This window comes from Mustela lutreola, chromosome 2 (assembly GCF_030435805.1).
Source record: "Mustela lutreola isolate mMusLut2 chromosome 2, mMusLut2.pri, whole genome shotgun sequence".
Taxonomy (NCBI): domain Eukaryota; kingdom Metazoa; phylum Chordata; class Mammalia; order Carnivora; family Mustelidae; genus Mustela; species Mustela lutreola.
This window is the reverse complement of record NC_081291.1, coordinates 169,207,488-169,235,226: the sequence shown is the minus strand read 5'-3', so window position 1 is coordinate 169,235,226 and position 27,739 is coordinate 169,207,488. Positions and strand designations below refer to the sequence as shown.

The 27,739-nt window shown below is 40.4% G+C and overlaps 1 protein-coding gene across 1 annotated transcript in view; it reads right to left on the bottom strand.

The window, feature by feature from the left end:
• The window catches only part of MYH15 (myosin heavy chain 15), a 150,646-nt gene that overhangs the window by 95,809 nt on the left and 27,098 nt on the right, over positions 1-27,739 (bottom strand). The window contains 8 exon segments of the mRNA XM_059165068.1: positions 2,551-2,578; positions 2,580-2,684; positions 3,764-3,940; positions 11,321-11,491; positions 12,089-12,238; positions 17,065-17,183; positions 26,138-26,276; positions 27,535-27,638. Of these exon segments, the coding sequence (XP_059021051.1) occupies positions 2,551-2,578; positions 2,580-2,684; positions 3,764-3,940; positions 11,321-11,491; positions 12,089-12,238; positions 17,065-17,183; positions 26,138-26,276; positions 27,535-27,638 (993 nt within the window).

Here is a 27,739-nt window from a genome sequence, read left to right as displayed (position 1 = left end):
GTATTATTAGCAACTAAATATATAAAAAATATTGGGAGAAGCATATACTAAAGTGTTAGCAATTGCTATCACTCTATGTAGAGTGATAGGTAACTTTTATGTTTCTCTCTTTGTTTTTCCATGTCGTCTGTGTTTTTGGCAACAGTCAGGCATCGGTTTTTTAATTTATGAAAAAAATAATCTATTTCCATTTTCTTCAAGCAAAAGGGTCCATGCTAAACCAAATTGTTTTATACACATTTGTGTAATGCTAACTCACAAAGATGTACAACAGCAACAATGACTGCAAAATTCCTAGGCAGTCCAGAAAAAATGGACCAGCTGTCTGCATGTAACACAAAATATTCTCTGCACCTGAGTAACACCTGTGCTGGGGCAGAAATCCTAAAGCTGAATCATTAACATCCTACTGACATGCCTCAGGCCCTCTGAGTCAGTCACTGGACCTCTTGGTGTTTCAGTTCCTCCACCTATGAAAAGGGAATACTACTACCTTCCACTATTAATTTTTTTAAAAAAATTATGGATAACTCCAGTTATAATGTCTTGGATTCCCCCAGAAAAAAAATATGGTTCTATGGGTAATTTAGTATTTGGAAGAGGGAGAAACGTGGAGGCAAGTATTTTCAGGAGGTGCTTGAAAAAATTATGAAAAAAGGGGGACATTCTGGACAGTTATTCTTTTCTGTTTCCAAAGGACACAGCAGACACTCTGAAGAGTCTGAAGATGATTTCCTGTCTGACTCTCTGCCTGAACTGCTGCCTGATCTCTTATGATCAGAGAATGACCCATCTGGGAGCCGTAAGCTTAGGAGTCACTATCTAACCGAATGCTCAGGGGCACTTTAGAAGCCATTAGAATCAGGCAAATGCACTGCCTGAAGATTATCAGGGTCCAAATACAATAGTCTTCATTTCTCACCCTCTTGAGGGAGGCCAATGGGATTTCAGGCCTGTTCCTGAAATACGTCATCTGTGCTGATGGAGCCAGGAAGTGCCAAATTCTCTCTCCATTTCCTGACCATGTCAATCCGGAGTCCCAAATCAGCCTGCTGGGGCCAGGAATTAACTTAAAGCTGGGTGTGAGATAACAGGACCGTGAGGAGGTTAGGAAATGACAGTATACACCCTTTAACCTCGCCCCATTGCCACAACGGTGTCTGAACCCAGGCAGTCCAGATTTTCCATTTTCCAATGCTTTCCACTTTGGAAAGAAAAAAGAAATCCAAATGTGTATGTGGAAACTTCTGATTTTTTTTAAACCCATGTGGACCAAACAAAACATGTCTGAAGGCCAGGTTCGTCTCCAAGGCTGCCAGTTGGTGACTTTTGTTATGAATCATGGAGAGCTTCCCTCTGTAGCTAGCATTAGTCCTATTGTGAGGCTGATGTTAGCCACATGGGCTCAGTATCTTCAAATCCTTTGTATCATGGTGCAGAAATCTGAACTATGTCTCAAATACATCTAGCCTGCACATTTTTCTGTTTTGTTTCTGGAAGACAGTGAGAGTGGTATAGGCACCAGGCCAGGAAGCAGCCCTGCTTCCTACTTTTGCCTTTGCATGTACTACTGTTAACTTAATTAAACAAGGAGGCCATTAGACTGATGTGGCTCTAATTCCATAGTGGCCTATATTAACAAGCCAAAATCTAAGCCTGTAAATATCCCAGGGTTATAAAATCAAAACACTAAGGACAACCAATCACAGTCAAGTAGGCTTTAAACGACAACCAATCAATAACTTCCTTATTTGCTTTCACCTTTTCTCTATAAAGTATCTCCCTGAGCTTCTGTCAGTGGAGCAGTCTTAAACACAGAGGATTTGACACTCCCCTATTTGAATCAATTTCTGCTCAAATAAATGCTTAAAATTTTCAACATATATCAGTTTATCTTGTAACAGTAGATTTGTGAAATTGGGAGTGTTGCTTAACTCTTCCGTATTTGCTCCTGTGAGATAAGAAGGCCTTGCCCTCTGTATCTGAAAGGGTCACGGCAGGGACTGAGTAAAATAATGTATCTAAAAGCGCTTTGTAAATTACAAACTACTAAACATGATTAGTTATTTGTTGGTTAATAAATATTTATGGAGTGCCTGCTAAACAGGTATTTGCTACATGCTTGAGGCTACAATTAAGCAAATCGGGCATAATCCCTGCCCTCATGAAGCTTATCATAACCCCAAGTTACAATAACACAAAAGAATTGTGAAGGAGAAATCCAAGATACTTGGGGAATATAGATTGAAGAGGCTTGTTATTTCCCCAAAATCATTTATCAAAATATGGTTTGCAGCTCCCTCTTTGCAATGGGGTTGAATAGAAACTAAAAGCAAACCAGAGCAGGCTCCTTGAAGTACATCTATCTTACAGCACCATTTCCCTGAAGAACCGCCAGCCTGAGGACAGAAGGCTAATAAGAGGGGATGACTCAGACCACAGGGAGCAGACACAGATACAACAGGAAAGAGGTAAGGGTTTTTGTAAGTGCTGAGGCAGCCATGGATCCCATTCTGAGGTTAAAAAATTTGGGAAGACTGTTCAGCTCACCACTGTCAGTACTGATGGGATTTTCAAAAAAGGTTTGCCAGTAATCTGTTTGACGACTTCCAAAATACAGTCACTACTGTTTCATTAAGAAGGTCTTTGTTCTTTTCAAGCCAGCCACTAATGTTATAAGGCACCTTTAGAAAGGCAAGCAGTTCAGGTAACAAAAGAAGAGAATGCATAAATTAACATAGCAAATTGTGCATTACTTTAAAAAAGTCATAAATTGTTTGAGTCCTTTAACTTTAAATTGGTTTGAGGTAACAGTACTGAATAATACTCCAGGAATCCATTGTGTAACCCGAAGAAATTCTCAGACTTTACCATTTTACATTATAGAAAGGAAGAGCAGGAGAGGGAAGGGAGAGGGATTGCTAAGGAAGGAGAGGGAGAGAGAATTAAATGGTATTTCCAGTAGAAACAATTCACATCAGCTCTCCTTCATAGGCAAGAATAGATTAGATAATCCAATTGTCTCTGACACACACTGAACATTAAAAAAAATTAGCAATTGTAATGATATTTTACTATAAATATGATTATAATTAATATTCAAGGATATGAAAGAAAACAATTACAAGCACATCTATGTACAGTTGGCAGGTCATTTTAAGGATGAAGTATCATTTTATCCTTTATCAATTCTCTTTCTGTTTCATCCGGAATCACTGACTAGAAGCAGAAAAGCAGATAAAAGGGGCAAAACACACACCAGTGGGGAAATGAGGAGAGGCACCGAGAGTCATTAGAAACCTTTGTTGGCCATAGTTTGGAGGCCGTTATTTCACAGTGACTATTTCTTTATGAGAGAATTAAAAAAAAAAAAAAAAAAAAAAAAACTTCAATAAAAAGATCAGTTGAAATCATTCATTCACACAATGTTAACTTAAAAGGAGTGACAAATATGGAAAAACCCATGGCTTTGATGATCTCCATCACTTTCTGAAGCTGACTTACTTTGAGTTGGGATGACAGGGTCTATTTTAAGATTTCTAACCTTTGTACACAAGGAAGACTATTATAGTATGGGTGTTTCATTTCCTAAGTGTTAAAAGACTATGCCAACTTTTTTTTCTGGAACTGAAATTTTGTTGTTGTTGTTGTTCATCTCTTCATTTAAGCTAAACTTTACTTATATATCATCTAGGGACTTTGACCCAATGCATTTGAAACAGCGTCAAGAAAATTCAGGGCTGAGGGTCTAGAGGTAACTTACCGTTCCTGCATAATGGACAAGCTCAAAGTGAGCTTCATATCCTTTATTATCAGGTCTGGGATTCTGGAAATAAGCCGACTTCCCAAAATGGTTGTCAAAAAGTTTGGTCTTGAAAGTTACATCTGTAGCCTGAGGAAATACACATTCCTCTTCAAGGATGGAAAAGATGCCCATTGGCTGTTGGAGATACATATGGACAGCAGATGAAAGAAAACACCAGGATGCAGTATTTTTAATAGCAGGGATGAATACAAACTCTTATTCCTGGAACTGAATCAGATGATAAGGGGAGAGAATATTCACTATGTATAACTAGTTAATCGTCCATTCAACAACTATTTATTAAATACCTATTAGGTGCTGGGCACCAGTAGGAGCTGGCAATGTAGGCATGAGCTGCATACATTAAGGGCCTGTCCTCAGAGTGATTACATTCTAATGGAGTAGAAAGACAATAGTCAAGTAAGCAAAAAATAAATAATTTAGATTCACCTAATTGTCCTGAAGAAATCATACAAAGTAAAGAAATAGAGAATGAATGGGGGACCAGCTGGGAGAAATTTTGGTGGGAGAATCAAGTAAAACCCTCTGACCTGAACCAGAAGAGCAAATTCTGAGGTCTGTATGCAAGCACTCTTGACAGACAAATGATGAGTGCAAAGGCCCTGAGGCAGGAGCACACTTGGCAAGTCTGAGGCCCTGCCAGAGGCAAAAGCAGACAGAGCTGAGGTCATTAGATGGAGCACGTGGAGATGGAGTTGGAGAGGTAAGCAGTATTGGATCCCAACGGCTGTCCAGGCCATGCTAAGACATTTGAATTTTAAGTGTAATGGGAGGTCTTTGTAGATTTTAACAGGAGGTATTGTGATTTGATGTTTGCTTCAAAAGGATCATTTGTCAAAAAAGGTTGACAAAATAGAGCCTGTGGGCTAACTCCTTCCTGTGGTCTATATCCAGTGAACTAATAATGATTTTTACATTTCTAAAGTGTTGCAAAAACAAAACAACAAAAGAAAATGTGGTAGAAAACCTGATGGGTCCCGTCAGCAAAATTTTCTTTAAAGGGCATGTAGGAAATAGACTTTGTGGGCCATATGGTTCCCATCACAGCTCTGCCATCCACTCAGCCAGTTCAGGCCCCAGAGCAGCAGGTGGTGACATGTAAAAACAAGGGGTGTGACAATGTTTTATTAAAACTTTATTTACAAAAACAGGTTGCAGGCTATATTTGGCTCACAGGGCCATAGTTTGCTGATCCCGGTCTAGATTAGTAGTAGGGTTAGAGATGATCACAAGTCATCAAAATGTGATATAGCTTGAAAGTGAAGTGAGGTCACAGCCTTTTGGTGGATAAAATATGGAGTGTAACAGAAAAGGAAATATGACCAGGTTTTTGGCTTGAGCACATGGGTAGTAGATGCTACCATTAGCCAGTGTGAGGTACATACACATAGAGAAAAACAGGCTTGGAGGGCAGGGGGAATTAAGGATTCTTGTATTTTTACATCAATCTTTATATTTGTATATGCATTAACCTACTCCACTAGTTTTTCTGCGGTACCTTCTATGAATAAATCACTGAGCCACACACTTTGGTTTATTCAAGGGTTGTGGCTCCAGAACATCTAAGAAGGCAAAAGATACAAATATGTGTACAACAAAGTAGACAAAACAAAAGTATAGAGAAAATGTCATGAGAATTCTGAGACACAACATGACCCCTTAGCCCAACAGCACAGATTTCATGATTTTCTACCAACACGTTTTACCTAAGAATCATAGACTCCCAGGCTTGGGAGGGACATTAAATATCTGGTCCAATCGACCTAAAAGTTTCTTAAATTCTCTTCATAATTTCCTTCTAAAAAGCTGGCTAGCTAATGCCTAAATGTTATCATGGAGAGAGAACATACCAACTCCAGGTCAAGGCTCTGGATGGGTGATAATACTGAAAGAAAATTTGCTTGTAGTTGAGAATTTTTTCTAAATTACTGCACCGGAGCCATACAAATGGTTCTAATTTGTCAAAGCAGTGGATCATCAAATATTTAAAGACCATAATTTTTTAAAGATTTTGAGAGAGAGAGAAAAAGAGAGAGACTGCACCAGTGGGGGGAGGGGCAGAAAGAAAGAGGGAAAAGCTGACTCCTTGCTGAGCAGGGAGCCCAACTTGATTCAGGGCTCCATCTGAGGACTCCAGGATCATGACCTGAGTAAAAGGCAGATGCTTAACCAGCTGAGCCACCCAGGCACACCTAAAGATCATATTTTGGATCCACCTGAGTCTACCATTGTAATAGATCGACTATGGTTTTCTACCTCTTTTGCATGTTTTCATAGACTTAAAACTCACGCTTTAGAGAAAACATAATTAACAACATTTCACTATTAATTCTCGCATTGAAGAGTTCTGGAACATATTCCTTCCTCCCAAGCATCTAGATGGGGAATGATGCTGTGGGTGAATATGTAAAGTATTCTTTTTTTTTTTTTTTAAAGATTTTATTGATTTATTTGACAGACAGAGATCACAGGTAGGTGGGGAGGCAGGCAGGGAGAGAAGAGGAAGCAGGCTCCCTACTGAGCAGAGAGCCCGATATGGGGCTTGATCCCAGGACCCTGGAATCATGACCCAAGCCGAAGGCAGAGGCTTTAACCCACTGAGCCACCCAGGCACCCCATGAAGTATTCTTAATGAGAACAAAATATTCTCTCTTTTTTTTTTTAAAGATTTTATTTATTTATTTGACAGAGAAAGGTCACAAGTAGGCAGAGAGGCAGTCAGAGGGAGAGAGAGGGGGAAGCAGGCTCCCTGCTGAGCAGAGAGCCTGATTCGGGGCTCTATCCCAGGACCCTGGGATCATGACCTGAGCCGAAGGCGGAGGCTTTAACCCACTGAGACACCCAGGCGCCCCAAGAACAAAATATTCTAAGTGAAACCAACACCTGTCTTGCTCCTGGCAGCACTGACCTTGTGGGTTCTAGGCAAAGTAATAAGGAACTGGAGGAAGATCTGACAGATTAAATAGTTGATTCACTGGTGTAAGCTTTGGGACACATGGATTCATCTTGCACCATGGATTTGCCTACCATACGTGCAGTCAAACCTCAGTGAAAACTGCACTAAATCATTTAAAAATTAAAACACCTCCTGGGATGGTGTCTGTTAACAATAGACATTGTGGCAATGCTTCACAAGGAGGGACAGCCCCCATCTCAAACAGTCACCTTCCACACATGGGGACTGCCATCACGCTGGGAATCTAATGAAGCCAACTTCCATTTTGGGATGACTGGAAGCTTTATGATAAGCAAATGCATGTCATAGTTCAAAATGGAGCAACCTAACCACAAAGGAGGGGGGAAAACACTGTTTTTTCAGGGTCTTCTCCATTTCTCCATTCCTCAGGAGGTATAAAGCTTCTAATAAATATGATGCCCTCCAGCAAATTAATTTCCAAATAGGTCAGGAAAAAAAGTAATTATGTTCTGCCCTGTAGCATCAAATGTCCTCTATGGCACAGTAAATGGTTTGAGTCCGTTGCCCTGACTCGGAACCCGAGGGCTCAGATGTCTCCCTCTTCAAATGTTATCGATCCTGCCTTCTCTCCTTTTATGTCTGTCACTTTCTTCCTATTTCCATTTCTGTCGTCCTGAGTCAGGACCTCTTCACTTCTCACCTGGCCAACTATGCAGCTGTGCGACTGCCTTACGTCATTAGCCTTTCCTCCTGTTCCAGACCCTAGACACAAACCCACAGAATAAACCCCAGCAGCTCTAACTGCTCCACTGCCCTGCACAGAAGCCCTCTTTGGCTCCCCGCTGCCAAAAAGTAAGGTGTAAACTACTTAGCATCTCTTCACGATCGGACCCTCTTTTCTTTCCTTCCAGCTGCTTCCTTCTGTGTATCCTATGTGCTACGAGGCTACCTAACATTTTGGAATGTGACCTTTGCACTTACTCACCCCTAGGCCTTCGCTCTTCCCAGTGCCTCCACCTGCTCACTGTCTTCCTCTCTTCACCTGCTAAAATCATAATCACATCTTAAGAACCAGCTGAAATTTCATACTCTTTCCTACCAGGCCTTCCAAGATTCCCACAGGCAGAGGCGACTTCAGCTCTTCTGAGTTCTGTGGGCCTTTGTGCCTTTCCTGCATTTATGCGAGACATATTTTTACGCTGATTAGACTTACAAATCTCCTACTTGACTGCATACTTCCTAAGGGCAAGTGCTACTTATAACTACTGCTTAAGTTTTCTACAGCATTTAATTCTAAGTCTTATAACACAGTAGTGTGGCATTAGACCTAAAATTAAGGCCCAGCATCATGTGTGCCTGGGCATCTGGGGAAAACTGAAAGGGCCTCAGGTGACCTAATCAAAAGTTCCCCCTCCCCCATTGTGCTCCGTGGTTGAGGTCCCCTTGCCAAACAACCGTCCTCATCGTGGGACTGGGCCCAGTGCCTTTATCCTTGAGTGATGGGTTTCAGACCCCTATCAGCTCTCAGAATGATTCAAACAAGCCTATCACATCCTCCCTTGAGAATCAACAGTCCCCTCATCCTATCCTTACTATAAAACCTGCCTCCTAGAGCCCCTCTTAGTCACTGTGCTCAGGAGGGCAACCCCCACATGGCCATGCATGGCACCCAGTGTCCTCCTCCTCCAGGCTGTGAGTGTATGTGGCCAGTAAGCTGGGCCAACCTCATCTGTCCAAGGTCATGCGTCCTATGTTCAGCCAATACTACACCTAATGCAGAAATCCCTCCCTCACTAACGAGGTAGCAAGGAAGTGATCAAAACAAGTAGCTGCTAGATCAATTTACTTGTTTTGTTAAAAAAAAAATTAAAAGTTTTGGTCTTAGGAGGATGCTTTCTGATGATACTCTGCACTCCTCTGTGATAGGAGGACGCCTCTGGTTTGCATTTCTCACAGGCCTTAGCAGAGTAGGTTCTGAGGGGACTGAATGTAGGTCCCCAGCAAAGTTCTGTTCCGTAACTGATTGACAGGTAGGCACTAAGACATCCAGGTTCGAGCTTTGGGATCTGGGCTTCTTTGCTGTGGGCAGTAGTCAGGCGGAAAGAGTTGTAACCGAAAGTTTGGAGCGGCATATTTCCAGGAAATACTCATGGGTGTGCAAGAGAGAACATGATATTAATGGGATTCATTCTATAATAAGAAAACCAGACATAGCATACCCAAAGAATCCCACCTGGGAGGCAACAACACATATTGCCAAGATGCTACCAGGATTTAAATTATTTTAGAAAAAGTATCACTGTAAAGGAACAATAAAAATTTATTGGGACAAGTCAGGAAAATAAGGTAAAAAATGCAACTGAGCTAGGTAATACAGTTTGGAGTTAAAAACAGGTAAGATGATGAGTACTGCGGCTACTTTTCTCTCACAGCTGGTAATATTCTAAAACCTTATCCAAATCCCCATCGTAAGAGGAAGTTTTGCAAAAGGGCTGAATTATTGGGAAATGGAGGCAGCCTCTCAAGGTGACTACCATGACAGGAGCAACAAGATTTTAAATGTATAATTTTAAATGTATTTTCCAATATAATACCTATGCAAAACCATAAATATATAGTCATATGTTACTACTTTAACGTATTAATTATCAATGCCCGAGTTCTAAACAAATGAGAATATTTCAAGCAATGAAATAAGTGTGAGCTAATCCTATAATAGATTTGTTCACTGCATATATATATGCTTGACGACCAAATTAGCAGTTAAAGGTGGTGTTAAAATACATTTTTTTAGTTCGACAAACATTTCTGTAAACATAAAAATTTGAAATTTTTATGTATGAAAATCCCTCTTCTTATATACACACACAGATACGTACTATAAGGCATTTTGTACATATTGATGTATTTCAGTTCTTTTGAATTTGGAAAACTACTCATGATTCATTCTATTTCAAAGAGTAAGTTTGGTCATTAATATTTACAACAAATTTTCTTCATGTAGCCTGAACTCGCTCAACGGGTCTTTTCAAAATATAGAATCATGTCGAGCAAGGTTTTAGTATTCCTCATTTGCCTGACCTGAACACCTTTGAAATCATTCATGGGAAGCCAAAGACTTATCTTTTCATCCTATCATCTGGTCAGGGTTTTTTTTGTTTGTTTGTTTGTTTCCTCATTTTACTGTATCAGTAGAAAATGTGACAGGAAATTACATCCATGTTACTAGTGTGTTATTTGGAATCACTGAGATTGGAGACAAAGGAGACAATGGGCTCCAGATCAGCTAAAAATCAGTAATGTTCATGGACCTGAGTCTGAACAATGTCTGTCTTCCACCTTCCTGCCCCAAAATGGTATCTTGCCATAATCACAATAAGCAGATACCACAGGTGACAATTACTAAAAACCAGATCTTTCCCCCCAGTTCTTTAGTTTCATTTCTCAGCTTGAACAATGCCAGCAAACATTCACCAGACCACGGTTGGGCCATTACTATCATTCTTTTTAATCAGCTCAGAGGTTGGTTCATTAGCATTATTATTATTATTATTTTAATCAGCCTGTCCTTCCTCTATGAAGTTCGCTGGTTATAGAATAAATAAAATCAATGTGACGTCCATTCCTGTTATGAATAATAGCTATTTTCTAGGAAGGTGTCGTTTCTTCTAAACTCTAATATATAAAGTTGATAGGACACTGATCAACAAAACCTGAAAAGACGAGCAAAGACAGTGAGAGGGGAGGCACCCTGGCTCCTTCCTGGCAAGGCTGTTAAGAATCAGATGCAACTGCTTAGCCAAGGAGAGCGTTCAGAACACTGAAAGCACTTGGCGTTGGCTTTCCCAGACCTGGCTCCAGAATTCACTGCAATCCACGGTGATAGCAAGACGTGCCACCATGCAGACTCCCACAGACAAAGCCACAGAAGACACTATCCTCCATCCCCCTGGCAAACTCCGTTAATCCTTCCCAGAGCACATGGGAAGATTTCAGAGTACGGGAACATCACTGAATTCAGAAACCATACACTGCAGCTAATTTACTAATAAGCCATGAAGTATTGTCATAAATTACTTAAACTAACTGGTACTTGTCCAATTAAATGAACAAACTACATCCTGCGAGGTAGTGGCCTTGAGGATTTATGACAGTTGTTTGTTTGCATGCTAATTTGCCAAATTTCGTTAAGCTGCTCTGGGCCTAGTCATTCACCTTATGTTAATCAGCCAGGCCCTACAGTGCTCGTATTTTCAGCTCTGTGTTTTTCCAGTCAAGAGCATGACCATTTTTAATCTTGACACGTCTCCTCATGCATTAACAGTGGAGGCCATGCATAAGCAGCAAAGGCACAGCAACAGTCTTGGCGGGAGGCGATGGAGGAGGGTAACTGACACGAGGGTTTCATTCAGTTGCCACAGGTGCTGCACACCAAGCCCATTAAGAGCGAGCGCGCAGAGCTGTCCTGCTCCGCTTCCCATCCCCTGACAGAGCCCGAGTCCTAACATGGATCAATACGGCGAGCAGGGACGATTCTCCTTAAACGAGAATGAACGAGGAGAAAAAACATGCGTTACCTTCTCAACGAGATCTATGCAGGCTTGTGAATCCAGACCAAAATCGTGGGACACCCAGTCAATGCCTTCTTTCGCATATTCCTCTTGCTCCAGAACAAACATGTGCTGATTAAAGAATTGTTGTAATTTTTCATTGGTAAAATTAATGCAAAGTTGCTCAAGGCTGTTATACTTCAAAGACGTGATTAGGTAGGAAGAAGAGATAAAGGTAAAATTGAGCGAATGATAACTATTTGAGGTGATGGATATGTTAATTAACTTAACTATGATTGTTTCACAATGCAAATAGGTGCCAAACCAAGTTGTATACCCAAAACATATACATTTTTAAATTATCAAATATATCTCAATTAAAAAAATAAATAAAACTGAAGTCCATTTAGAAAAATGTAGGAGAATGTCATAACCCCAATCAGTATGATGGCAAATAGACCCAACAAGTAATGAAACCTCAATTAAATTTCTACCTCCTTCAAATATACCTGCAAACTAAAAATTATGATAATAAGATAACATGTAATCATACCAAAATTCAAAATCATTCTTTTATTTCTATTTACTTTTATTTAAGCCTGAATTAATTTTTTATTCTATTAATTATAATTGTTGTTATTTTAATATTAATAATAGCACTTTTCCAACCAGAGTGGCTTAAGTTTTCACAGGATGAATCCCATCACACTTTGACTACAACTTATGACGTTCAATTCACATTCTCTGATCTCCTGATAAATACACAATGAGTTCCTTCTAACCTGATATACTTACATCAAGGATTTCAAAACCAGTGATGTCAAGAATGCCAATGAAGAATTGTCTTGACAGCTTGGCATCCAGTGCCTTGTTGATTTGTGCCACCAGCCACTTAAACATCCTTTCATATATTGACTTGGACAGGGCACCAACGGCATAGGTCACCTGGAAATCACATTGAAAGCTCTCCACGTCTGCCAGCCGTGTACATTTTAATCCTGGGCCTTTTCTATCAGCAACCACCTTCTAGTAAAACCGGGATCTATTTATTGACTTTCTGTGGCTCTAGCGTGCTGCTGAGATGATACGGGGAGGAAATTTAATACAATGAGAAGAAAGGGAGAAAGAAGCAAGGAAAGGAGGAAAGGGAAGAGGGGAGGAGAAGAAACCCAGAGGCCAACCAGCCTGGTGCCCCTTACCAGACACTCCTGTGACAGAAATCACGTTCCTTTTATCAAAGGGCCAACTTTCTGGGGTAGCGTGGCAATGCATTCTTGAAGTGTGGTCCGAAGACCGGCAGCATCAGCACCGCCCGGGAGCATATGAAAGATGCTGACCCTCAGGATCTCGGCATCCAGTCCCAGACCTAAGAATCTGAACCAGTACCCTCAAACGATCCCCCGGGGGATTACCTGTGCTCCATGAAATCTGCAAAATACTGGGAGAGCAGGGTAGGGATCTGGAACGCCTAGCCCTTGTCCGCTGCTGCCGTTGCCACTAATAAATTGTCTAACCTTTGGAACGTGGCCTAACCTCTCTAGATTGTGGTCTCTTCACCTGAATAATGGTCTTGAAGGTTCTTTCTGGCCTCAGCTTCCACATTCTTTATTCTATCAGTCCCCAGGGCTGCTCTCAAATCCCTGTGGGGAGAATGGCAATTGAGTGCATCAATCTGATTCAGACTCTCCCACCCTAAAACTCAGGCTGCATTTCCCATCCCCGGAGGTATGTGGCAAAGGCTTTAACGTAACCTACTGGGGAGAGCTCCAGACTCTGTGCTGGGCTGATGCCATATAAATGCAGACGCCGCTTCCACGATGCAAAGGTGCTGCCGTAGTAGCGGGTTTCTGACAGACTCCAAGTAGGAGTGGATTTCAGCTGGACGTTCTCCAAGCCTGGAAGCAGAATGGGCTCCAACCACTTAACATTTAAAATAGGCCTGTCCCATCCATCCCTCAGCTGCCCAGGAGAGAGCACGCAGCAGGAGCCAGTTGGTGTCTGGTGGTGCTTTAGGGATGAGTCACCCACTCTCTGATCAGTTCTCTTGAGTCATTTCCACAGTAAACCATACGCCGGCTGGCGTTACAGTTTTTTATTATGGGCGTCAAGAGCACACCCGCACAAATAAAGCACCAGGAATGATTTTCGTCCTCTGGAGCCCTGAGGAAATCACTCTCTGTCTACAGCAGTCACTTTGAAACTTTAAAAAGAACACGACAAACTTGCTGACCCTCTTTTAATTCCCTAAATATTCAGAAGTGGGGGTGGGAGAGAAACTGGTCAGGGCTAAGAGTAGTGAAGAAACAGGAGGATCCTGAAGATGTAGTCAGAGGAAGAAGATGTTATGGCGTCTGCTGACCGAAACCAGTAAACCAACATACGGCTTACTGGTGAATCATTTTCATCATCGTCTCTCCAGTGAAGGAGGACTTAGGCAGCAAGACCTATATACTTCCACTTTTCAGGGACCACACGGACTCATTCCTTAGCTCTTTTTCAAATAACCTCACAGAAGACTGATCCTCAGGGAGCAATAGCACACAATAGAACAAAAACAACCACCAGAAAGAAATGGAGTCAAATAGCCATATTTGTAACCACTTGGATCCTTGCCTTTCTCATTGGTAAAATAACAACACTAAAATATGCATCTGCCAAGGTTGTAGGAAGAGAGTCAATGAGACAGAGGATGTAAATATAACACAACATTTGGTGCTTAGTACCCAATACATGTTAGTTCCTGCGCTCCCAACCCCTGTCTGCTTTTCTCACTTCTCCAACTTCACTGCAGTATTTACTACACTGCCTTGAGCAGTTCATCTTTGTAAGGTTTGCCATCTTGGACTATAAAATGGAAATATAAATAAGATCAATTTTGTAGGAGTGCCTGGGTGGCACAGTCATTTAAGCACCCGACTCTTGATTTTGGCTCAGGTCATGACCTCAAGATCATGAAAGCCTTGCCTCAGGCTCCATGCTGGGCAAGGAGGCTACCTGGGATTCTGTTTCTCCTTCTCCCTCTGCCCCTCCCCCTCCTAGCACTCTCTTTCCGCAGCCCCCCACCTCCAAAATCAGTTTTGTAGGCTTGTTGTCCAATTGAATGAGAGATCTATACAAAGCATTTAACATATGCTCAGTGGTTACTATTACATTTTTTTGTCATTATTCAACCTTTTTAAATTAAAACAATTTCTTTCTAAAGGGCAGAGTTAGAACTCTCGTGGAATCATGAAATACTGGACGTGAAGGAGCTTAGCTCTTGAGAGTGACATGTAGTGGCTCTCAGCTGGGGTTGGGACCTGTCCCTAAGGAGGAGCGTTTTTGAAAAGAGGCAGGGTGTTCTTCCAAGTGCCATCGTGACTGAGTGCTACTAGCAGTGAGCACCTGGGAGCAAGAATCCAAAACCCGTACCATGGGCAGGACACACTCATACTGGAAGGACCGTCCCATTTAGATGCCGGTCACCCCTCTGCTGAGACACAGAGGAATTCCACCTCTTCACTGGGGTCACCAAGAGGTGAAGGTATTGACCAAGGTCCCAGAGTCAGTCAACACTGAGCTGGAACCAAATTCTGTAAGTGTTAACACTGCAAGAATTTTTGCCATCTTTTGCAATTGTCATCAACAGAGCATATACATCTCTATTCTTAGCAGTGGCAATTGTCTCTATAAAGTCAGTAAAATTCCTAAGAAAAGAAAAGCCTCACAGTGTGCTTTCTTACTCTCTCTCCAGGAGCAGGAGAAAGAGAAAGACAGAAAGGATGGAAGATGAGGAATTTTTTTTTTTTCTTTTAATGTTGGATAATAATACATTAGCTTGCTTCACTGGTTCTATTATAGTAAAGGCTGGTGGTAACTCAGTTCCTGAGAACACAATATTAAAGAGGCGAAGGTTTGATTTCAGTCCTCCTTTGGGCTCATTAGTTTTACACAGAGCAAGTCCCCATTCTATAATCATAGCATGTCATGCACGCACGTTGTGGTGAATACGTTAAAACTCAAGAAACTGCCAAACACCCCTATCCTCACTACAAGCAATAGCTCAACTACGTGTTCTGCTGAACATGGTTCAAATTCAGCTCCATATTTAGTTTATCTTAATGGCTATGGAGCACCAACTACTGGCAGGGCACTGTGCTAGAGACCAAGGGTACCCAAATGAACTAATCACAGCCCACAGCCTCAAGGAGGTCTGGTGAGAAGGAAGAATAAAAATAGAAACTCGGGTTCCATCTAGTATTATGACAAAGGTAGAGTTATTGATGGATAGAGTAAGTTAAACTAGGAGATGGATGAAATGTTTTAAATAACATAGTCATGCCAGATGCTTTAATATACCAAAAAGAAATAGAGTTTATTGTCATCAAATAACTGCCTTCTATCACAAATTTGTACATTTGTCTGTCACATTCAGGTTTAGAATATATGTAGAATGTATGTAGACCATCTAAATGTCACCTGAATATTAGCTGCGTGCTCTTTGCAGTGTTCCTTATGTTCCCTAACCCTGGGAAACTGGGAAACCGGAGTAGTATGCCTGCTCTCTTTACCTCTGAGTGTTGTTGTAGGAACAGAAGGAAATGACGCCTGTGAATGCTTTAGACATACTCCATGTGATCATACCATTCCCTCTCCGCAGAAAGACGACATTTCTCATGCCCCCTGGAGCTAAGGGGGTCACCTGACTAACTTTCCCTGATAGAATGTTAGTGAAAATGACATCACTTCTAGCCCCAAGCAGTAAAGGTGGGTGTACTTTCTCTACAAATGATCCTTCACTATGAGCGGCAACTTTGGAGACCATGTGTTCCAGGGGGCTGAACTACAATCTGGAAGAAGGCTGACCCTTCTGTATTGGACTTGATTTAAGAGAGAAATGTGTTGGGCGCCTGGGTGGCTCAGTTGGTTAAGCGACTGCCTTCAGCTCAGGTCATGATCCCAGAGTCCTGGAATTGAGTCCCACATCGGGCTCCCTACTCCTTGGAGAGTCTGCTTCTCCCTCTGACTTTCTCCCCTCTCATGCTCTCTCTCACTGTCTCTCTCTCAAATAAATAAATAAAATCTTTTAAAAAAAGAGAGAGAGAGAGAGAGAAATGTGTAGTTTACTGTCAGCTGAGATTTCAGTGTGTATGTGTTTCTGCAGCATGGCTACTATACATTAGAGACTAAATTATTATTTTGGAATGCACTAGCACACTTAGATGGTCTCATTACCCGGCATCCCTGGGAACATTTGCTGCATTCTGACAGAGCCTCGGGATCAGCAGTCCTCAGAGCATTTGCTATTTTATCATTAAAATGATTCTCCTGGCTGCTGCACAAAAGCTACCTGACCCTCTATCTCTCATTTCTGCTCTCAACACCCCTCCTTCAAATACTAACTTCAGCTGATATTTTAAAACCCTATCTCAACTATGGTGACTGTTACTCTAAAAAGTCAATATTCCAAATTGGGGAGGGGGGATGCCAATTTGCTAATTTTCCTCATGTCAGGAGCTAACAGCTTTGAAAGCTTCTTAGCCGGACAAAAAAGACATTGGTCACAAGTAAAGAGCTTGCCTCCACCTGCAAAGAGACTTGTTACCTATGGGAACAGTATCAAATGGTGTCTTAAGAATCCGGAAAGATTTTTAACCCAAGAGCACTTACTGTGGTAGGCATCACCAGTGAAAACATTCCGAATACTTGCTTTTTTATAAAATAACAAGTACAATATGTATACAATTATTACAAGATCATAGAGTCATAATGCTCTGGAAATATCACCTTACCTGTGCTACATTTTGACCTCTAATAACATATTCATTCCCAACTTTGATTCTAGGATGGATCAAGCCCCTTACCAGCTCAGAGGAATTAATGCCCAAGAGGAAAGCAGCTTTGTCCGCACCTGGTCAGAAGAAAGGAAGGAAGGCAAGGAGGGAAGGGGTGGGGGGGGGGGGGAGGGAAACATCGTTAAAATTCGTTTCATTGGGCACCTGGGTGGCTTAGTGCTGAAGCATCTGTGTTTGCCTCAGGCCATGATCCCAGAGTTCTGAGATCGATGCCCACATAGGGCTCCCGGCTCCACTAGAAGCCTCCTTCCCCTCTCCTACTCCCCCTGTTTGTGTTCCCTCTCTCTCTCTCTCTGTCAAATAAATAAATAAAATCTTAAAAATAAAATAAAATAAAATTCATTCCTTTATAAGAAAGGGGAGCCCTCCTACACTGTTGGCAGGAATGCGAGCTGGTGCAGCCACTCTGGAAAACAGCCTGGACGTTCCTCAAAAAGTTGAAAATAGAGCTACCCTACGACCCAACAATCGCACTACTGGGTATTTACCCTAAAGATACAAATGTAGTGATCTGAAGGGACACATGCACCCCAATGTTTATAGCGGCAATGTCCACAATAGTCAAACTATGGAAAGAGCCTAGAAGCCCATCAATAGGTGAATGGATAAAGAAAATATGATATATATATATGTATATATACATATATATACGCATACACATACACACATTGGAATATTATAAAGCCATCAAAAACCCCGAAATCTTGTCATTTGCAATGACATGGATGAAACTAGAGGCTACTATGCTAAGAGAAGTAAGTCAATCAGAGAAAGACAATTATCATATGATCTGATATAAGGAATTTGAGAAACAAGACAGAGGATTATAGGGGAAAGGAGGGTCAAGTGAAACAAGGTGAAAACAGAGAGAGAGAGAAAAACCATAAGAGACTGTCAATCTCAGGAAACAAACTGAGGGCTGCTGGGGGATGGGAGGGTAGGGAGAGGGTGGCTGGGTGATGGACACTGGTGAGTGCTGTGAAGTGTGTAAGACTGATGAATCACAGACCTGTACCCCCGAAACAAAGAATATGTATGTTAATAAAAATATTTTAAAAAATTCATTCCATTATAGGCAAAAAGACCCCCCAGAGAATGAGAGGAGGGTGTGTTTAGACGGATGTAGCAAGGTAGACTGTAGTTTTGAAATAAAATGTCTGAATCCTAAATGTTTAAAAGACGTTAGTTCTTGGAAATGCAAATCAAACCACAATGAAATACCACTTCACACCCACTAGACTTGCTATAGTCAAAAAGACAATAACAAGTGTCCGTGAAGGTGTGGAGAGATTGAAATAGTCACACATTGTTGGTTGCAACGTAGCATGGTATAGGCACTATGGAAAACAGTTTGGCAGCTACTGAAAAGTTAGAGGTACTTAAGGAATCAGAAATTCTACTGCCAGGTATAGACCTAATAGAAGTAAAAACATATGTTCACACAAAAAATTGCACACAAATATTTCTATCAACATTATTCGTAACAGTCAAAAGTAGAAAAACCCAAACATCCATCAACTGATGAAAGAATAAACAAAATGCAGCACAGAGATACAACGGAAATTTTTTCAGCCATTGAAAAGGAAGGAAGTATTGATGCATGCTACAACATGGATCAAGCCCGAAAATGTCACGCTAGGTGAAAGAAACCAGAAACAAAAGGCACACACAATGTGTGATTCCAATTATAGGAACTCCCCAAAATAGGCAAATCCAAAGAACAGAAAGTAGCCCCTGTGGTTGCTAGGAAGAGAATGGGATGGGTAGTACCTACCAGTGGGTACAGGATTCTTTTTGTGTTATTTTTTTCTCAAGTTTTTGTTTAAATTCCAGTTAGTTAAGGTACAACATAGTACTGGTTGCAAGTGTAGAATAGGAATCTTTTTGAAGTAATGGAAGGTTCTGGATTTAGATAGTGGTAATGGTTATACAATCTTGTGATTATGCTAAAACTCACTGAGCTGTATACTTTAAAAGGGTGAATTTTATGGCATGGGAATATATCTCAATCTACTTCTTGATACTGGCCCTCTTCTGAAAAGAAATATTTCTCTGGCAGATATGGAAAATCTTATCTTTATTATTTGCCTATTTTTCCCTTCTACATATGTACTTGTGGATTCTTTCAGTGAAACAGGGACTTGAGCCATGAAATTTGAGAATTCGAGACAAACACCAGTAATCAACATAAGCCAGGACCCTTGTATTTATTCAAAACCCTTTTCCTGTGAAGTCTCTGATTGCTCCATAGTGCCCTCTGCTGCCCAACAAGAATACTCACAACCCACACAATAAGATTCTAAAACAGTGCTTCCATTTTCTAAGGAAGTGGGGGAAGAATGAGCGTTATCAAACAGAGTAAATAAGCGTGTATCACATCTCGTGTTTTTGAAAATGACGATAATACAAGAGAAAGCCATGGGAAAAAAATTATAAGCACATTTCCAATTTTAGATTTCTTCAGTTATCAAATAAAAGGAACATTTCACTCGTCTGAAACTACTGGCGCATCCTAGATTTTTAGATGAATTCTGATATATGCTAGTATATCTGATGTAGTCGTTTTGTAAAATAATGTCTTACCATAGAGGGAAATGCAGTCTTTCCTTACCTCACTAAGAAACACAAGATTTCCTGAGCAATAACCACAGACAGGGAATGAATTAAAAACAAAAAACAATTAGAGAGCTAATATGTCATTTGTATTACTTATATCCATTTCCTTTTGTGGGCCTTTGAAATTTTCACAAAGGCTTAAAAAGCTTGAAATGTTTATTTGCTTCTTAACTAAAATCAATACATATTATACATACATTTCTACAAGCTACACACCTACTCTATGTCAGTGATAATGGCCCAGGTACCCAGTTGCTATGAAACCTTTCAAAATGCAAAGCCTATTTGGGAAAATAAATGGAAAAATCAAAAGTAGAGCAGACGTGTTCATCCTATGCTGTGATATCCGTGCTAAAAGAGCCATGTTCGGAGACAAAAGCATGATTATTTAAAGTGGAGAATCCGGTGGATCCAAACCATGCCCTTTTTGCACTGGAAGGGACTTTAAAAAGCACATAAGCTAGAACAAAAATATTTAAAAGAAAGCAATGTAATGTGCCTGACGAATCCAAGTGAAAATGAATACTAACTGACAATGTGAAAAACGAACAATTCCACAGTATTTGTTCAGGAAAAAAAAAAAGACAGGAGTTCAGTTTTCTGAGCTTTGGAAGCATTCAGATGGACAATACAGGTAATAATAGTCTCAAACACGTGCCTCCTTTTCCCAGTGTTAAGGACAGTCATTTAAGTCTATTTTTATCCATGAACAAAGGAAACCCAAATTCTCTGTACAATATCCCAATTTAGGTTCTAACAGAAATAGCATCCAACATGATAGAATTATTCCCCACCCACTCCAGAGACAGGCCAGGTATCTACGGAGAAGTAGTATAGTTTGCATTTATCCTACAGGTGTATATCTTTACACATTCTCTCGTTTTCTGTTCTGTTTTGTTTAGATAGAAAACAATAGTCATCTCGTTCTAAAGAATAAATTACTTCATTCGCACTAAGTTTCACAACCAAGGTGAAAATAGTTTAAGTCTATGAATAACTATCCATCTGACATTTAGGAAATGTTTATTATGAACACAGCAAGGTCAGTAAACACATTTTCATCCTATGACCTGATGTGTTCTTAAAGGAGGCTTTATGAGATTCTTACCATCATGCCCCCAGGACCTTGTGAATAAACCCATGGATTTTAATAAGGCTGTCTGATAGTTTAGCCAGAGCAGGTGTTCTCAAACATTGGTGTGGATCAAAATAGCCTGGAGAGCTCATAAAGGCACAAAGGACTTGGTTTGCTGAAGATGGTTAGGGTCTAGGCCTGTTTCTATCATGCTTCCCAGGTGATTTTGACATACATGAAAATTTAAGAACAGAGTCCATATTATAATGGTCCTCAAACTTGGCCACACATTGGGGTTACCTGGCAAGATGCCGAAACAGACAATGATGCCTGTACCTACCCAGATTGGTCTGGGTGAGGTCTGGGCTCCATCAATTCCTAAGCTCCTTGGGTGATTCCAATGTTAAGCACAGTTTGAGAGCTACTCTCTCGAGAATGGTAGCCAGGTCTAGTAAATACATTTTTTAAAAGATTTTGTTTGTTTATTTATTTATTTATTTGAGAGAGAGAGAGAGAACACATGTGAGCAGGGGGAGGAAAGAACGAGGAGAGAGAGGGAGGAGGGAAGAATTTCAAGCAGACTCTGCACTGAAAAGAGGGCCTGACACAGGGCTGGATCCCAGGACTCTGAGATCGTGACTTGAGCTAAAACCCAGAGTCGGAGGCTTAGCTGACTGAGCCATCCACGCACCCCTAGTAAGTACATTTTGAAGTCAAGAAGATAGAATGAAGTCTGACTCTATCTGAAAACAAGTAAGGGGATAGAGAAAAACAAAAGAAAATTTTCTCCAACTTTACAATTTCATCCTAGTTCAATCCCATATGTAAACAATCATATATAAAGAAAGGAACCGAGTCCAGTTTTGTCAATCCCAAACCTGGCTAATGTGGAAGAGGGTTAAAAGAATGGATTTCAACTGTTACCTTTTATGTAGGCTTATCATATTGTTTCTGAGCTGTTCATAATTCCCAAATTTATTGAAGAAAGTTTACTGATCCCTTGCTCTGGGTAAAGTCTAAGTGCGAAATGCTATAGCAAAAGAGATAAACGAGACAGAAAGTTGGAAATCAAGGAGTTTATAATCTATGAGACCAAATCAAACAAACAAACAAAAATAACAAGTCAGTAAAACAATTGCTAATCAGAGACAAAGAAATCAATTATTATGAATGTTTAAAAGAAGGAGAGGTCCCTTCTAGACTGCCTGATCAGGGAAGCTTTCAAAAAAGAAATGGTATTTGATCTGAGCCTTGAAAGATGAGAAGAGTTTGAAAAGGCAAATACAAGAAGAACAAGAATTTCTGAGACAGAACAGCATGACTTACAAGTATTGCAGTGGGAGAGAACCTGAATGGTCAAAGACTAGACCACAAAGTCAGGGAATGAACAGTAAACTGAGAAAAGCAAGTGATTTCTGGTCACAGAAGGCTTCTGATGCCAATCACTATAAGGGCTTCATTGAATAAACGGGAAACATTAAAGAGACTTTTATCAAAGAAATGGCATAGAGTCAGGCTTCACAATGATTAGTTTTGTGCACATATGCAAGACAGACCAGACCAGGAAAAGAGAAAGTGAACCCATTGTAAGATGCCAACATGCAAGGTGCTGATGGTCTAAATTGGTAATAAGAAATGGAGAAAGACTGAGAAACATGACCAAGAGGATCCTAACATAAGAAGTAGAGGAAGGAGCATGGGTTAAGGGTTCGGTTCTACAAAGCTGTTACTCCCCCACTTCAGATGCCAGTTGTAAGTCCAGGTTGTCTTTTGGGCTATTGACTCACAGGCAATAGATTCATGGCTCCACTGACCCCCTCCTTGGGTTCAGTTAATTTGCTAAGGGTTCACAGAACTCAGAGGAACATTTTACTTACTATAGCAACAGTTTGTTATAAAAGATATAACTCGGGAACAGCCAGATGGGATAGAAAGCAGAGGGCAAGGTATGGGAAAAGTGTGCCGAGCTTCCATGCCCTCTCCAAGCACATTTTCCTTCCCAAATCTTCATGTGTTCACCAACCTGGAAGCTCTCCCAACCTGTCCTTTTAGGGTTTTATGGAGACTGCATTTCAAAGACATGATTGGTTAAATCATTGGCCATTGGTGATAGAAATCAATCTTTAGTCCTCTCCTCTTCCCAGTTGAAGGTAGGACTGAAAATTCCATCTGTCCAACCACATGGTTAGTTCCTATGGTGACCAGCCCGGATCCTTAGGTACAGTCCAAAAGTCACCTCATTAACAACAAAATCACCTGTATAGCTCTCATCGATTAGAAAATTTCAAGGGTTTTAAGAACTCTGTGTCAGAAACTGGAACAAAGATTAAATATAATTTATTTTATTATAAATCACAATATCACAGTAGGAGATAGGATCAGAGAGATTTAAGAAGTATCACAGAAGACAATGAGACGCTTATGAGAACATGGGGTTTAAGAGTGCCTGGGTAACTCAGTCAGTTGAGCACCCAACTCTTAGTTCTGGCTCAGGTCATGATCTCAGGGTCCTGAGATTAAGTCCCTCACTGGGCTCTGCACTCAGCATGGGGTCTGCTTGATGATTCTCTCTCTTCCTCTACCTCTGTCCCTCCCCCGGCTTGTGTACACACACACACACTCTCTCTCTCTCTCTCTCTCTCTCAGATAAATAAATAAATATTTATTTTTAAAGGGCTTGGTATTTAAGTAAGATGGGAGCTATTGATGAGTCTAGAGTGAGAAGACATGAACTGACCCATGAAAGTATCACCACTGGCTATTCTGTGCAGAACTATCAGTAATAAGGCAAGGGTGAAGATAGGGAAACCAATAAAGAAGCTACTGCAATAATCTGGTAAGAAACAATGGCTCAAGCTAGATGGTAGCCCTGGACATGGTCTTGGTGTGTAAGTAGTGATGAGTTTCATATATATGTAAAGGTAGACACAGCAAGGAAGAGACAAAGGAGTTCAGATGATGCTAAGAGTCAGGGCAACTGAGAGAATCCAGCTGAGAAGTGAAAAGCTGGTAGCAGGGGCAGAGTGAGGTGAAGAGTTCAATTCTACACATGTTGGGTTTGGGATGATAACCTAGGAAACGGGCAGAGAAAAGATTCAAGAATGGATCCCACCATCCCAACAGCAGTTAGAAGTGGGAAAGATGAGAACGCTCCAGCAAAGACTCTGAGAAGGAGCCACTGGGGAGACTGGATGACATCACGTGCATCGCTTTCTTACATGTATTTTCCAATAAATAAGCATTCCTAGCTTTCTTAATGAAAACAGTTCCTCACAAAACTATTTCAAAGGGTGGAAAAAGGAAAAGAAAGACAAAATCCACAAAATAGAGCAACAAATAAGATGTCACAAAAGCATATTTTAATATGTTAATATAGAAGAAGTTTACATAACCCACAGGTCCTTTACTTGATTCTCATCTGTGCTCAAGTGCTCTCTTCCCTGAGGAGATTTTCTGCCGCTCTATCTACAAGAACCCCCAACCCCTATTATTCTTTATTCTTCTGCTCTGCTTTATTTTTTCCATGATGACTTCATGTGTATTTGTCTGTTTTTATCTCCCACATTAGGCAGTCAAGACAGGGATGATATGGTCTCTGATATATCCCCAGCACCAGAATAGTGCCAGTACTGTGCACTGACCTCAAAAATAACTTGATGAACAATTTAAAAAAATAAAAAACCAAGCAACCCAATTCAAGAATGAACAAACTACTTGCTATTGATATTTTCCCAGAGAAGATATATAAATGGCCGATACATACATAAAAAAATACTCAACATCACTGATCACTAGGAAATGCGAACCAAAATGACAACGAGGTACTACCTTAAACCCATTAGGATGGCTACTATAAAAATTGTTTAATAGGAAAAAATAAATTTTGATGAGTATATGGAGAAACTGATATCATTATGCATTGCCGGTGGGAATGTAAAATGATGCAGCCACTATGGCAAATAGTATGGTACAATTCCTCAAAAAAAAAAATTGAACATACAGCCACCATTTAATCCAGCAAGTCCATCTCTGGGCACGTATAAAAGAACTGAGTGTGGTACTTGAACAGATATTTAAACATCAATGTTCACAACAGGGATAATCACAGTAATGAAAGGTAGAAGCAACACAAGTGTCCATAAGTAGATAAATAAAATGTGAACTATACATACAGGAATATTATTCAGCTTTAGAAAGGAATGGAATTCTGACACACCCTATAACATGGATGAATCTTGAAGACATTATGCTAAGTGAAATAAGCCAGACATAGAAAGACAAATACTTACATGAAATACCTAGAGTAGGCAAATTCATAGAGACAAAAAGCAGAATAATGGTTGAGAGGGGTGAGGTAAAGGAAGTAATAGGGAGTTATTAATAGGTACGGAGTTTCAGCTTAGGATGATGAAAAGGTTCTAGAGATGAATACTGGTGATGTTTGCACAACACTGTGAATGTACTTAATATCACTGAACTATACACTTAAAAACAGTTAAAATGGTAACATATGTGTGTGTGTATGTATATATATAAACATATGTATACGTATATATATGTACAACATACATATATGTGTATATATATTTTTACAACTGAAAATATAAAATTTTAAAAAATCATTAAATTAAAATTAAAATTAAATTAAATTAAAAATTAAACTTTAATTAAATTAAAATTATTTGTTGAAAGATTTGAATGAATGGGTTTCCTCCTTGTGTTTTAGTAGCTAGGAATTTTAACATTGAATGAAATAATTATAATAACTATACTTTCTTCTTTTAATAATTGTGATTTTCTATATTTTAGACAGATCATTTATTGTAAGAGGACTCAAATCTTCTAGTAAGCAGGCAAGACTATAGATTTTTTTCATGTGAATAAAAAACAAAGGCAGGTGAAGCTGTTGTGGTCTCAACCCAATGGAAACCCTACCCTTGGAATTCTAAAGATCTTTGTCCACACCTCCATTATGTCACTTAATATATCTTCTGGTAATTTGTTCCTTTCTCTGCTTTTCTCAGCAGGCTATGTGCTGACAGCAAGTCTCTCTCCTCATCATCAAGCCTATCTTACCCACGTTTGGCAAATTTACTGGCACTGTCAATAATTAAGGAATGCTTCTTATTCTGAGATACAAGAATTATATATCAGAATGGTGGTTCAGAGAGTAATTTTGAGAAGCTGCCATCAAGGGAGGTTGCTGATCAGTTTCATCATTTTCAAAAACCAAGAGGGGAGGTAACTGCAAGGAAAGGGGAGCAAGCCTGGGGTCCGGGAACTGAAGAATCTGTGCCATAGCCTCAGAGTAATTCTTACTTTCCGTGCCATCTGCCTCCACTCGCTCTTCTCTGGGATTTTGTTTAAATTTCACGTTTCCAAAGTGCATGATGGTTCCAATGAGTTTATAGGATCCATGCTTCTCATCAGGAAGAAAGCCCAAGATGTCCATGGCCTGCTGTAAAAAGAGAAACAGATGGCCATGTCTTCATTTGCCTAATGGCTGCAGTCAGCACCTCACCCCCGCTGTGTGTCACACCTCCCTACACTCCACGGGCTGTCAGAGGGAATGAAACAGATCGCCACAACCCGGAGGTGTGACAGCTCTGTTCAAGGCAATGCAAATTGGCCCTGTTGGCACTTGGTCAGCCGCAGTCTGCTTATCCCTTTAAACGAGAATTAGGAAGGCTTGTTTAACTTCTAGTAGTTTTAGAACTTTCCTTGGATGTCCTGCTTCCCTCTGCCTTCCAGACATTGATCATTAGCTGGATCTATGAGGTAAATTCTTTTGCCTTTCATAGTTATGGCAGGAAGTAGCACCAATATCGGATGGGTTGCATATCTGGGGGGCTCCCATATATCCCCCCCACTTTATTCAAAGACTGGCAGAGGAAGTGTTTCAGAAAAGAAAAACACCATGGCACAGAAGCACCACACCCTGAGAAGCCGCTGCGCCTGACGGGATGTGTGTTCTCACACACTCCCAGAGGGTAGACGTCGGCGCAATCTTTCTAGTGGTTAATTTAGCATATGTATCAGGAGACTATAAAAAATTCATAATCCTTGCCTAGTAATTTCACTCTGGGGAATGTAGCATAAGGAGAATCTAATATACGGGAAAAGCATTTACCTACAAAGATATTTACCACGGTAGAAAACAAAACAAAATCTTTGAGTCTAACCGTAGGAGAATGGCTAACTACAGTGACTACATTATAGGACAAATATCTGGTAAAATATTAAGTATTCATTTAAGTGTTTATGAAGAGTTTGTAATAACACTGAAAATGCTTATATTATAAGATTAATCAAAAAAGCAAACTGTATACAGAATACTAAATGCAGTGTGATTATGATCTTTTTATTAAAAAAAAAAAAAACACAAAACATCAAACCAACTATATAGTAGCAACCCAAATAGGAAGAAAAAAGAACAAAGACTATAAAGACCTATACCAAATAAAAACAGTGGTTGCCCTTGAGTTGAAACATCTTCCTATCTTTCCAGACGTTCTAAAGTTACCGAACTCACAATGTACACTTTTTCAGTAAGTAAGTAAACTTGGAACAGACACAGACCCAGAGGAGCAACTTGTACCCTCCACCCCTGAAAGAAAGAAAGTGACTTCTCCAGGACCCTTAAGAGGAAGGATCTGAAATGTTGCCGTTTCTCACTGTCATGCCCAAACTTTGCGCTGGTAATTAACGAGCCTTACATCAGTGGCCAGTAGTTCTTCAGCATTATCCCGGCTGTCCACAGCAATGACTCCACGAGAGCAAAAGGGAAAGTCAGAGGGATTTTCAGACACCAGGAGCAAGTCTGCAATGGGAAAACCTTCAGTTAAACAGTTAAAGAAATCTGCAAGGCTTTAGGAAATAATTGACCGATATTCACAGTTTACTCTTACAGCTGATAGCACA